Consider the following 14,856-nt stretch of genomic DNA (forward strand, 5'->3'; position numbering starts at 1 on the left):
GAAATATATGTTGTCTATACCCCAGAATTTCTTTTCTGTATTACAAGTTATATGTTTTAGAACATTCAATTTTTTTTTTTGTTATCTTCTCTTGTAATTAAAATACTGGATGCATTTATTCAAAACAATTGCTCAAGATCATGTGTTTTGTTTATTTGTTTATTTTTACTAACAAGTGCATTTGCTACTGTAATGTTCTCATTCCCATGAAAAAATGCATCAAGATCACCAAAGTTAAGTGTTACTTAACTTCGGTGATCTTCAGATAATGTGTTGTTTATGAGTATTGTATTGCTACGCTTTCTTTTCTGTTATACTACATTCTGTCTTATTTTAAATGTTTCAGAATCACTTGATTTAAGGATAATCAGATTAATATTAATTTATTAATATTAATTATTTTTTACTTTTTTATTATTAAAAAAGATAAGGTAGAAAATGAATGGTATAAAATGAATAAGGTAGAATGGGAGAATGTTAAAAAGGAAATTCTTAAATCAGCAGAAGCAAACTTAGGCGGAATAAAGAGAACTGGTAGAAAACCTTGGGTTTCAGACGATATATTGCAGCTGATGGATGAACGTAGAAAATATAAGAATGCTAGTGATGAAGAAAGTAAAAGGAACTATCGGCAATTAAGAAATGCTATAAACAGGAAGTGCAAACTGGTGAAAGAAGAGTGGATTAAAGAAAAGTGTTCAGAAGTGGAAAGAGAAATGAACATTGGTAAAATAGACGGAGCATACAGGAAAGTTAAGGAAAATTTTGGGGTACATAAATTAAAATGTAATAATGTGTTAAACAAAGATGGAACACCAATATATAATACGAAAGGTAAAGTCGATAGATGGGTGGAATATATTGAAGAGTTATACGGAGGAAATGAATTAGAAAATGGTGTTATAGAGGAAGAAGAGGAAGTTGAGGAGGATGAAATGGGAGAAACAATACTGAGATCTGAATTTAAGAGAGCATTAAAAGATTTAAATGGCAGAAAGGCTCCTGGAATAGACGGAATACCTGTAGAATTACTGCGCAGTGCAGGTGAGGAAGCGATTGATAGATTATACAAACTGGTGTGTAATATTTATGAAAATGGGGAATTTCCATCAGACTTCAAAAAAAGTGTTATAGTTATGATACCAAAGAAAGCAGGGGCAGATAAATGTGAAGAATACAGAACAATTAGTTTAACTAGTCATGCATCAAAAATCTTAACTAGAATTTTATACAGAAGAATTGAGAGGAGAGTGGAAGAAGTGTTAGGAGAAGACCAATTTGGTTTCAGGAAAAGTATAGGGACAAGGGAAGCAATTTTAGGCCTCAGATTAATAGTAGAAGGAAGATTAAAGAAAAACAAACCAACATACTTGGCGTTTATAGACCTAGAAAAGGCTTTCGATAACGTAGACTGGAATAAAATGTTCAGCATTTTAAAAAAATTAGGGTTCAAATACAGAGATAGAAGAACAATTGCTAACATGTACAGGAACCAAACAGCAACAATAACAATTGAAGAACATAAGAAAGAAGCCCTAATAAGAAAGGGAGTCCGACAAGGATGTTCCCTATCGCCGTTACTTTTTAATCTTTACATGGAACTAGCAGTTAATGATGTTAAAGAACAATTTAGATTCGGAGTAACAGTACAAGGTGAAAAGATAAAGATGCTACGATTTGCTGATGATATAGTAATTCTAGCCGAGAGTAAAAAGGATTTAGAAGAAACAATGAACGGCATAGATGAAGTCCTACGCAAAAACTATCGCATGAAAATAAACAAGAACAAAACAAAAGTAATGAAATGTAGTAGAAATAACAAAGATGGACCACTGAATGTGAAAATAGGAGGAGAAAAGATTATGGAGGTAGAAGAATTTTGTTATTTGGGAAGTAAAATTACTAAAGATGGACGAAGCAGGAGCGATATAAAATGCCGAATAGCACAAGCTAAACGAGCCTTCAGTAAGAAATATAATTTGTTTACATCAAAAATGAATTTAAATGTCAGGAAAAGATTTTTGAAAGTGTATGTTTGGAGTGTCGCTTTATATGGAAGTGAAACTTGGACAATCGGAGTATCTGAGAAGAAAAGATTAGAAGCTTTTGAAATGTGGTGCTATAGGAGAATGTTAAAAATCAGATGGGTGGATAAAGTGACAAATGAAGAGGTATTGCGGCAAATAGGTGAAGAAAGTAGCATTTGGAAAAATATAGTTAAAAGAAGAGACAGACTTATAGGCCACGTACTAAGGCATCCTGGAATAGTCGCTTTAATATTGGAAGGACAGGTAGAAGGGAAAAATTGTGTATGCAGGCCACGTTTGGAGTATGTAAAACAAATTGTTGGGGATGTAGGATGTAGAGGGTATACTGAAATGAAACGACTAGCACTAGATAGGGAATCTTGGAGAGCTGCATCAAACCAGTCAAATGACTGAAGACAAAAAAAAAAAAAAAAATTAATTTATTAATAATAACAAAGAATTTAATAATAAAAATAAACAGATTTTTTATGAAAATTATATTTTTTATTGCTGATATTAAAAAAAAAAAACAATTACAAAATAAGTTTTGTAATTAAATAAACAGAACAGCATTATGACTAAAAATATGTTTAAAAAAATAATGATAATATTAATGTTACATTTTTAGTCATAAATTTACTAACAAAAAACAGAAAATATGTAGAATGTTGCATTTAAGCCATAATCAATTATTAATAATCATAATATTAATATAAATACTAATAATAATAATAATTCATAATCAATAAGTTCAAGAACAAAACTTTAAATATAAATATGAAACAAAAAAAATATATGAATACTATTAAAAAGGTTAGTGTAGAAATTTGCATTGTGAAAATAATTAAAGTATGCTTGAGTGGGCAACATAACACAGATTGTTTAAAGGAGATATTTAAAATAACTTCTACTATTGTGGTTGGTCATTTATTCTTCTTCATAATTACAGGCCAATACTCAAATATTGCTACTCTCACTTGTTATTTTATAATGAAAAAATGAATTTAACAGCATGTGAAAACACTCAAAATCAGAGTAAATTCAAACGCAGAACCTTCTGGATTAAAAGCAGAGGTGCTATCACTCTGATGCAGAGGTGAATATTATATATGGGGCTAGCAACACATTTTAATAATTTGACAGTACATTTTATTTATATTATTGCACAATGCCATTTGTTTAAAAAATATGTAAAGCTGTCAAGAAAGATACCGTCAAAAGTCCTTGATCATTAATTATATAAATATGCCGGTAAATACAATGAAATCCAGTAATGTATGTTACAAAATTCTTCTTTATGGCATTAAAGATAATTTTTTTTTTTAAGTTTATAATTTTTATATTTATGTACAATTATATTAATAAATGGTAGAGGGGAATTATCTTGGATGTGATTGTAATCAATAATAAATGATCTAGCATTTTGAAAGTTTAGGGTCAGCTGAATGGGTTTTTTGTACCCATTTAAAATATAGCATACAGTTTAGAAGTGTTTTATTATTGATAACATAATTTTGCAATGTAGAAAAAGATTTCTTGTTGTTTATTGACCTACATACTAGTTGCTTATTAAAGTTTAACTTTCACTGGGGACATCTGTCTAAGGAAAGCATGAATCAACAACTCCTATTGCATTCAGGTTAAGTTGATTTTTTTTTTGGGAAGGATCTAGAATAGTTTTACTTTAACTTGATTGCTTTTCCCTAACTTCATATTTTTTAATTTTTATTTTTACTACGCTTGTCTTTGTGTGATAAAAATATATCCTCTTGTTTTGTAATCAGTAATAACTCTTTAAAAGGAGTATTACATTTGTACCTTGGAGAAGTTATACCCACTTCAATGGGCTAGATAAAGAATACAAAAAAACAGGATCACAAAACTCACAAAAGCTTATGAATGAACTGGAATATATATATAAAACAAGAAATGAATCTCAAGCGTGGGGAAAATGAAGCATTACAAAACAGTGGTAAACCCGAGGTACTACACAAGGTTGAATACACAAACTTAGTCCAACGAGAAATAAACAAAGTTGAAAACAAAATGGAAAATACTAGGATTCAGAAAAGCGGAAGATGATTGGAAATTACGAAAAGATGATGAACTTGAAGGTAGACAAACTATCAGATGCGATTAGGAAATGAAGACTTGACTTCTATGGACAATTGATCAGAATGGATGAAAACAAACTAATCAAGGAAACAATAGAAAGACAACTACAAATGGTTCAAACAGGTCAAAAAAGGTTTAAAAGAAGCAAAGAAATACACAAAATCATAGATAGATACTTGTTCAGACAAAAACTCAAAACATGTGAATGATTACAGAAGAAAAAAACAAGAATAGAATGGATGAAGCAAAGGTAAGAAGAAAACTCATACAGAAGGAAAAAGTACTGGGAACAAAAGAAAAGAGATACCAATAAGGGAAACTGTTTGTTGTAGTCCAGCAGATTAAAAAAAATAAAAGTATCTTCTAAGAATAGTCATTCACCCATTAAAAAAAGGAAAAAATAAATAAAAAAATATTGCTCTGCACAACTTTATAATTAAATTTTGAAATTATGTTCACAGATATTCATTTTATTAAAAAATGCTAAAAATTAAATTAACATAAAAAGCTAATATAAATGGAAAATATTAGTAAGCTAACAACTTAAAAAAGAAATATGTAACTTCTAATGATCTAATTGATGGTTTTACATAAAAGTTGTTAAATTACCACCCTGACGTAAGAGATGACATTTAAATAAAATTTTGGGACAATATAAAGCCATGGTAGTTCAAAAAACTAGGTGGGTAAAAAAAGAGCACTTAAGACTACAACCTATTTTCCAACCACACTGTAGAAAAATTTCAGTAATTAATATGAAATTAATACACTTACCTGCTCGATTTAATATTTATTACAAAAAATATATATATCAAAATTTTTGGTAGTATATAAAAATGTGAATATGGTTTTTCTGTACTATTTCCTTTTTTATTTCTCTGTTTTATTTATTAAATAGCTACTTTATTTCTTCTACTTTAATGAAATATGGGAGAGTTGATAAATCTGCACTATAATCAAGTAACCACTGTTGTCCTTTATAGATGATTTCTGGATGATTTGCATCTTTCCAATAACCCTCTGGAAGGTAAATTTCTCTTTTTGTAGCACCCTTTTCAACAACTGGAGCAACTAATATTTCTTCTCCAAGTAAATACTCTGGAAGTAGGAAAATAAAACTTAACATTATTATTTGCCTTCAATCCTAAATCGCTTTTTACCTGATATTTTCTTTTAACTGTTGATACAACATGGGTTTTTGTGACTTGACATAAGACATAGTCATTCCTGAAAGTTGCAATGCTATTCTGAAGAATAACACGCATTCAACACTAGGTTTACTTGGCAATGGGTACTGAGTAAATTCTATTTAATGAGTAAAAAAAAAAGTAATTTAATCCATTAGAAGAAGTAGTTTCCTTTCATTGAGCTTTTATACCTCTGCAAGCCAAGCCAAGCCAACTGAAAGCAGACTTGCAAGTGATACCACCAAACTCAATTATACCACAGGTAATGGCTGTAAAGTGTACATTCTAAGACAAACTTGATTAATTCCGGGAACTAATCAAGTTTGATTAGTTCCCGATTAATCGGGTTGGTCTAATGGTTAACGCGTCTTCCCAAAACAGCTGATTTGGAAAGTCGAGAGTTACAGCGTTCAAGTCCTAGTAAAGCCAGTTATTTTTACACGGATTTGAATACTAGATCGTGGATACCGGTGTTCTTTGGTGGTTGGGTTTCAATTAACCACACATCTCAGGAATGGTCGAACTGAGAATGTACAAGACTTCATTTACACTCATACATATCATCCTCATTCATCCTCTGAAGAATTATCTAAACGGTAGTTACCAGAGGCTAAACAGGTAAAAAAGAGAGAGCCATTAAAGATATCTATTGAATATACAAAATAATTTTCTGGATAACCTAATCATAATTTTAAGAACAGCAGAGAAATTCTTTATATGAGATGGAAAATAGAAAATTTCTCAGAATCCTATCAGATTTGTCAGATCACTAAAAATAGTATAAATACTATTGGATTTTCTATTCTACCAGATGAGCAACTTAAAACCAAAATGGGTTGGCTTGAATTACAATTATTTGAGTGTCACCTTTAACACTGCTACACCTTTCTCCCTGCATTACTAAACAATAGTTTTGTGTACGTTACTACTTTTATCTATTTTTGTCAGTCGTAAACTACTCATGGTTCAGTGTGAAATAGCTTTGTAAATTTGCAGTTGTGTTTTTCTAAATTACCTTATTAGATCAAGGAAAAAGAGTCGATACAGTGGAAGCTTGTGTGTGTTCTGCATCTTTTCAAGAAATGAGTCAAATATTTGTGGAAATAATCTCTGCAAATATAGAGATTGTTTTTTATTCTACATAACCTTCATCAATTGAAATGCAAGTTCCATTTTTCTACCTCTGGTTTTGTTAGCTTCTTTGTACAGTCCATTTAACTATATTATTTCCCCTAGATATTTAAATTTTTCTACTCTATTGAACTTTCCATGTTTTGTGTTTAAAACTTTTGAGTATATAAAATTATTAAATAACATAAAGTTACTTCTTTCAAAGGATTTCTGCAAGCCTCTTTTTCTCCTATTTCTTTTAGAAAGTTTATTTGTTTTGTTCCTGTTTTAAAATATTCAGAAAAAAAATCATTAAATTATTTGCAAACACCAGATCATTGACCCCAAGATTTATTTTTATACCTTAATTTAATCTGATTACTTATTAAATTTTCTTCGATTCTCTATTACTTTTTCCAGTAAGCAATTAAACAGGATAGGTGAAATTTCATCTCCTTGTCTTATTCTGTTTTAATCTTAAGGTTTCTGGAATTTCATTCATAAATTTAATTTTAGATTTTGTTTATGGAAAAATTTTTAGGTATCACTAAAGTCTTATCATCTATCCCAAATTATTCTATAATATCAAATACATTTCTGTCAGTAGATCCATAAGCTTTCTTAAAGCACAAAAAAATAATTACAAAATTTTCATTTCTGTTCATTCTACCTCTGATGATTAATTTTAAATTCAGAAGTTGCTCTGCGCATGATCTAAAGCCTCCTTGTTCATTATTCTCATTATTCATTATTCTCCCAGTTCATTATCAACTCTGCTCTTTATTCTGGTTAATAAAGATCTTTGATAAAATTTTATGTCATTAGTAAAAGGGATGTTCCTCTACAGTTATTAACAGACATTTTATCAAACTTTTTATGAAGTGCAGAAGATGAAATGTGCATTTACGAGTATATATCGTAAATGCACATTTCATCTTCTGGTAATTTCTCTTTTTTTTCAAAAATTCTTTTTTCTCAATAATAATTTCACAGTTTCTCAATCAAATCATTCATCCCCTCTTTCCACATTTCTGCAACTATTGAGTCTTCTCTAGCTGATTTATGTTTTTTAACCCTTTTAATTATGACTAATTTTTTTCATTCATAAGACCTGAGTTTGCAAATTTTCTACAGAAATTAATTATAAGTTTCTAATCTTTCAATAGGTTCTTCACAGTTTAATAATTTTTCAAAATATTTAACCAGAATTTTGTAGTATTCTGTATCAATTAAAATAGTCATATTTTAAGTAAAAATAGTAATTCCAATGATTGAAATCTCATCAAAATATCTGTTACTTCTTTATTTGAGATTATTATCATTCACTTTAAAAAATGTAAAAATTCAAAAGGCAATATTAGAAATGCTAGAGATCAAATGAATAAATTATGTTTTACATATGGCAGCTTTACAACGTTCAGAAAGTTTGGCCAATTATAGTATTATATCTAATCATGGCAACAAACTGCCCTTTCATATAAAGAAATAGTAAAAAAAATGTTAGTTAAATAAACGTTAGTTTATTTAATAGGTTTACCCATAAAACCTATTTTAAATTACATCTGTATGTTCTCCTACATTGTCCACACACAATTTTATCAATTACCAAGTTCTTTAGACATACCCCTTAATATGCTGAAGGATAAAGTCAAAAAAAAAAAACAATTTTGACAGCAGTTTTTTAGAATATCCCTTAGTTGGAAATGAGAGATTTTTCTTTGATTATGCCCCAAAGGTAGTTGTGTCTGGATCCAGCATCCACTGAATATTGGAGTCACCTACACTGCAACACCCTCCAAAATGATCATTTAAAAAGTCCCATATCGACTGAAAATGGAACTGGAGTTTCATCTTGTTCTAAAGTGAAAATTAATTCCATACTAATTAATTGAAGCTGAGGGATAAAGTAATTATCAACCATTTTAAGGAATGAAATGCTGTTAACATTTCCTTCAATAAAGTACGGTCCTGTGCGTCGCATTTCAAATATCGCTGCCCACAACATTACATGTGGTGCGGTGGTCTGTGATTTCCTCATAAAAGTGTGGACTTATTTTATACCAAAAATACATGTTCTGAGATCTGTAACTTAGATAAATGGCATATTCGTTGGAGAAGAAAACCGGGTTTTGTGATTAAACGTTGGGGAACACTTAAGAAGAGCTTTGCAACAAATTTTTCTTAAAGCCATGTCTTGGTCAGAAAGCTCTTAAACATGAGAACGTTTAAAGAGTTAAAACCCAAGATTTTTTCATAATTTTCTGAAGCGTTGAATAGGGAATAAATAACTCTGAAAACCTCTTCCTGTTGGCTGAAGAGGAGATTGTAAACAGGTTCCTCAACAATATCAGAGCTATATGATCGTCTGAGAAGTTGTCCAGATTGTTTCGATTCAAGAATTAATCTTCTGGAAAAAGCTTTTGCCAAAATCCTGAACAAATCTGTTTTTATCTTATGTTTTTATTTGTGTTTGCATGCACATGCACCCAACACTAGCAACAGCTTTCTTCAATTGAATATTCGCTTGTGTTTGCTAACTAAACATTGCACAATTCAAATTTTTTTACTGAGCATGTGAAAATTCTCGTAGGAAGTGGCTAATTACAATATTAATTGTTGACATACAGTGTTACTGTATGTTAGTTCACGGAAAGAAACTTAGTAGCTGGCCATTCTGTAGTTATGCTAGTATATAATAAAGTTTTAATAGTTTCACTGCAAGTAACAAAATCGGTTAATTTCTTAGCTTGCAAATATAATGTAATATCTTTCTATTGTAAATCTACTTAGACCGATAGTAATTAAGTAAAATATATTCTCATCAAGAGGGCAAATTTGTTGATGAAACTTTTCGATTGAGAAAAATCAGATGTCACTGAAATTTCAATAGTTAAAACCATTGAACTATTTAGTTCAAATAAATTCAATCTTAATAATTTCTTTAAAATACTTACTGGTTCTAATGTTATACCATACATAAAAATTGTTATACGGTACTACATAAAAATTGATAAGATCGGCACATCAAGCAGGTACAAGTTTTGATGAGCAAAATGTAAGACAAAATGTTAGTGTTGTTACTTAGTCAAATGGTTAAACAATCTTTTGCTAATGAGAATGCTTATTAGCGAATAAAAATTAAATTAAATAAATGTAAAAATTAATAAAATAATAAACTTAAAAAAACTATAAAATTATCTGTTTACCTAGTTTATTAAAATACTAACCTGTGCTTATGGAGTGAGCTGTTGTATCAGTTGGACTTATCCACCAGATTGGTGGATTTAATGGAGATCCTGTTTCTACTGTTTTTTTCATAATTTCAATTATTTTATCTGAGTAATGATAATGTAAATCTATATACTTTCTGCATATTTCAACCGTCTAAAATAAAAAAATTAATGAAATGTATTTATATAGCTATAATCCATGAATATACAGAGCGTTCGGAATGTTGGTGTGCACTGAAATTATGGAAGTTTTAATGACGAAACTTTTTCATTATTACTTAGTATTTTTATTTCATTGAAACGGATACTACAATAACTGGAATAATTTATAAAAGGTGCTGAAAATCACTTCTTCCAAGATCAATACAACGCTGTACACGTTTCAATTTGTTTTCTAATACTTTACCAGCTGATGTGCTGGAATGTCTCACACGTATGGCGTTATTGCAATTTTTAGTCAATCGTGCGTGGTTTGCTGCTATATAATGCTTGTTTCGATGCCCCCTGTAGAAAGTAATCTGGGGTAGTCAGATCAGGCGATCGTATAGGCCACAAACCCCGCGAAATGATTAATTCACCAAAGACATTTCATAAAAATGTCATTGAACTGTTAGCTATGGGCGCTGTGGTGCCATCTTGTTGGAACCAACCGTGACTTCTGTTAACTACCAATGAAGTTTGTTAAAAAAGCACAATAACTGTCACTAGTAATCGTATTTTCCAATAGATTGGACTCACAATGCGTTTTCTACTCGCATCGACCCTGACTCCAATTTCGCTTTGTGTAAAGATTGTTCGTGTTATTCATGGATGTTAGCTGTCGACCACAGTCGTGTATTTTAAGAATTAATATACTCTCCCAGATGAAACCGCACTTTATCTGTAAAAAAAAGTAATGTCGATGAATTTTAAAGTATCGTGGCACGATCTGTAGGTTTCAATTCTTTAACGCACATTACTTTGTAGGTGAAAAGTTTCAGTTCTTTTTTTATGTGCGGTAGCAAGTCCGATATTTCGCTGCTGCGCTAACTTACGCGTTGGCTTTGATGGACTTTCGGCCATAGCATCCGAAATATCAAGTAGATTCTGTTCATTTAGTTTAGATTGCCCGGTAGTATTTGGAAACTTTACACAAAATTTGTGCGTCTCTAAATCAGTATACTTTTCAGCTTCACGAAAGACGTGTTCAACGAGATAAATACGTTACTCTACCGAAAGAATCGCTACGTTTCTCTTAACTATTGATTCCGATAAACGAAACGGCACGAAACTAAGCACTTTCAATCACAACTCGACAACTGACGTCTTAGTTTATTATTGAGCAGCGCCCAACGAATCCATAGGGCAATCTAATACCGAAAGAACAGAATGCACCGCATAATTCTAAAGCGTACTGCACAGCGACTTTTCGAACGCTCTGTATAAAATGTTAAAATCGTGTTACAATTAAATTAACTATTTTAAATGTAGGTGAAGTTTTATATCTCCTTCATTTATGCTTTAATATGGTGGACAGGTACTTGCTGGCATTCAGCAACCTAGGCGTGGCAGCGAATTGCTGTCCAGATGAAGTAAATTTTAATTTATGGATGTCATATATATTTTTAGTAGTTGACGGGTTGCGCCTACCCATTTTAGTAAATATATGACAAGTGAGCGGTCGGGACACGTAAGCCGATGGTGTATGTCACCGCGCTTAGCCAGCTCACGCTGTTAGGTAAGCTCTAGGAGATATTTAGGACACTGGTCGCTAAACTGTTTAGTGGCTCAGTAGCCGTTTGCGGCACAGACATTCGGTCTTATGCTTTAAAGTGACCGAATGGGGTGGTGGCGGGAGAAATGCCAAGCAAACCGATATCCTTCATTTACTTATTCCGCTGTGGTGTAATTGCAGGCTTTTGATTAATACAGATAATAATCTTCTATTTCTTTTTTTAATAAGAAGTGAATCTTATGTAAAAAATTCCTAGCTTGATCAGGATTAGAACCCAATACAAGGGTATAGTATGTAAGAAAAATTTTTTTATGAATCATTTTAGTATATAATAAATTCTTATGAACTAGAAATAAATGTTCAATCAACTATATTGTTTTTTCTTTCATAGATTTATATTACACTGAGAAGTAAATTGTTTAAAATAAATATCTATTTACGTTTGCATTAAATAATTCCTTTCCCTTTACAGAAAAACTAAACACTACATGCCCTCGAGACCTACATTTAAAAGATGATATTCAATAAATTATAATGATTTAAAAAATAATAAGAATTTTCATTTTTAATTGAATTCTAGGGTTTGAAACATATTATATTAAGACATATTTTTTTTTTGTTTTAAACAGTTGGAATAATCACAGTTTTTTCTTTGTTTGAATGAAATTCAAATAAAAACACATTAATCAAAACTGTTGAAAAACGTTTGCGTTTTTCAACATAAACTATTCTGTTTTTAGAAATAAAATCAAATGACTATACAAAAACGTATTAAAATTACAAATTTATTGTATGAGAATTGAACCTCAAAATATTCATATTCAATGATTTTACCACTACACCGACCAATTGGGTTATGATTATTTATAATACGATAAAAAGTTTGTGAATTTTAACAGGAAATGTGTTTTCAAATATTTCATCATTTTTGTATCAGAAATTACTAAAGATGCTTCCCAAAATAAAATTATAACTCGTAAAATTGTTATCGTTACATTTTATGAAAAATTATATCAGATTTTAAGTAACAGATGAACCGCTTTTAGCTATAATATAGTTTATTTTTTTCTTAAATAAAAGTTATATAAATTTAACTTATATAAAGTTAAGTTTAAATTGGACCGTTTCGTATATTTAGGATAAATAATATATAAAGATCTCCATCTTTATCTATTTTTTATCCTACGCAGTTTGACGAAGATTACAGCTATTTGTAAAAATAAGGCAATCACGAGGAGTAAAATGCTGAGACTCTTCAGGTACTAGTCTTTTCAGTAATCATGTACGGCGTTGAGACCTGGACCATCAAATTGAAAGACCGAAGAAAAACTGATGCATTCAAAATGCAGGCCTACAGAAGAATTCTCCGCGTTGCATAGACGGAAAACAGGATGAACAACTCGAACCACCGGGTTGGTCTAGTGGTGAACGCGTCTTCCCAAATCAGCTGATTTGGAAGTCGAGAGTTCCAGCGTTCAAGTCCTAGTAAAGCCAGTTATTTTTACACGGACTTGAATACTAGATCGTGGATACCGGTGTTCTTTGGTGGTTGGGTTTCAATTAACCACACATCTCAGGAATGGTCGAATTGAGAATGTACAAGACTACACTTCATTTACACTCGTACATATCACCCTCTGAAGTATTATCTAAACGGTAGTTACCGGAGGCTAAACAGGAAAAAGAGAAAGGATGAACAACTCGTTTGTAAACGAGCTTGTTATAAAGAGAAGATTGTCCGCAATATGTTAAAGAGAGGACGCGTTGGAAGCACGTCGTTTTCGGCCATATAGTAGGTAGTCATTCAGAAGTGGTGAATCGGGTCAGCACTAGCTTACAGACATGAGACGAAGGATCATTTATAAAAAGGTGGTTTGATAAGACTCGGTATTAACATCTCATAAAAACTGAAAAAGAAATGATTACTTAAAATTTAAAAATATATAAATATTTCGATTAGTGAACAATCATTAGAGTTAATATTTACAAAAATGTAAATCGGAATACGATTTACAAAATAACATACAGGTTAAAAATAGTACAAAAAAATACGCTAAGAACTTAGGAAACATTTAAAATTAGTATTTATTGCATTAATTTTATTAGAAAAATCTGATGTGGACACACATCACTTCCTTGTAATCCTATTAAATTATGTATACACATTTTTTAAAAGTACATACATTTTTATTTCACTAACAATTCTGATTTTTTCACATTTTTTCTCTTTATTATTATTGTATTATTATTTATAATAACTTTTATTACTGATAAACATAATTTTTGTTTCCTAACTTGCGATGCATTATTCTAATCTGTTTTTTTATGTTGAAAACGAATATGAACTCTGAATCTTTCTATAACCCACAATTTTTGAAAAATTTTTAATGTTTAATTAAAGGATTTTTTTTTCATCGTATAGTTAGCATTTTAAGCTCCTATATTTTATTTTTTTAGCTCATTTTTTATTGTTTAATTTTTTAACGTAATTTATAGCTTTAAATAATACTAGATAAATAATTAAATCATACCATAGTCACATATTACGACTATGATATAATTTAATATATATATATATATATATAATTTTTTTGATTAAATTCAAATCTATAATTTTTAATTTTAATAAATAACTCATTTTTAACATTTTAATTAATAATTTTTTTTCTTTTTTGTAATGGATAATATACTTTGCCTCCTCTATGAATCATGAGACCTTGCCGTTGGTGAGGGGGCTTGAGTGCTCAGGGATACAGAGTAGCTGGACCGAAGGTGCAACCATATCGGAGAGGTATCTGTTGAGAGCCAGACTAAGGAATGATTCCTGAAAGAGGGCAGCAGCTCTTTCAGTAGTTGTTAGGGGCGTGAGTCAGGACGACTTAAACGGCCGTATCAACATCACTCAGTCCTCTGAGTACTGCGCAGCTGAAAGCAATGGAAAACTACAGCTGCTTTTTTTCCAAGAAAATGTGGCTCTCTGCATTTTCACATAGCAATAATGGAGGTGCCTTCCTTGGTAAAATATTCCGGAGGTAAAATAGTCCCCCGTTCGGATCTCCAGGTGGGGACTACTAAGGAAGGGGTCACCAGAAAATTAAAAAATAACATTCTACGAGTCGGAGCGTGGAATGTTAGAAGCTTAAAAAAGGTTGGTAGGCTAGAAAATTTAAAAAGGGAAATGGGTAGGACAAATGTGGATATAGTAGGAATTAGTGAGGTTTGGTGGGAAGAGGAAGGCGACTTTTGGTCAGGTGATTTTAGAGTAATTAACTCAGCGTCAAATAATGGGCAGGCAGGAGTAGGTTTCGTGATGAACAAGAAGATAGAGAGGAGAGTGGAGTATTTCAAAACGCATAGCGATAGAATCATTGTAATAAGGGTAAAATCAAAACCTAAACCGACAACGATTGTTAACGTCTACATGCCTACAAGCACCCATGATGATGATGAGGTAGAGTGTGTATATGAAGATT

General features: G+C 31.0%; 1 protein-coding gene across 1 annotated transcript in view; it reads right to left on the reverse strand.

The window, feature by feature from the left end:
- Window positions 1-4,557: 4,557 nt before the first annotated feature.
- The window catches only part of LOC142332609 (myogenesis-regulating glycosidase-like), a 96,904-nt gene continuing 86,605 nt past the window's right edge, over window positions 4,558-14,856 (reverse strand). The window contains exons 6-7 of the mRNA XM_075379146.1: window positions 9,667-9,823; window positions 4,558-5,240 (exon numbers count right to left, since the gene is read on the reverse strand). Coding sequence (XP_075235261.1) covers window positions 5,041-5,240; window positions 9,667-9,823 — 357 coding nt within the window. The 3' untranslated portion in view covers window positions 4,558-5,040. The remainder of the gene's footprint in view (window positions 5,241-9,666; window positions 9,824-14,856) is intronic.

Source organism: Lycorma delicatula, chromosome 11 (assembly GCF_047948215.1).
Source record: "Lycorma delicatula isolate Av1 chromosome 11, ASM4794821v1, whole genome shotgun sequence".
In the NCBI taxonomy this organism is placed as follows: Eukaryota; Metazoa; Arthropoda; class Insecta; order Hemiptera; family Fulgoridae; genus Lycorma; species Lycorma delicatula.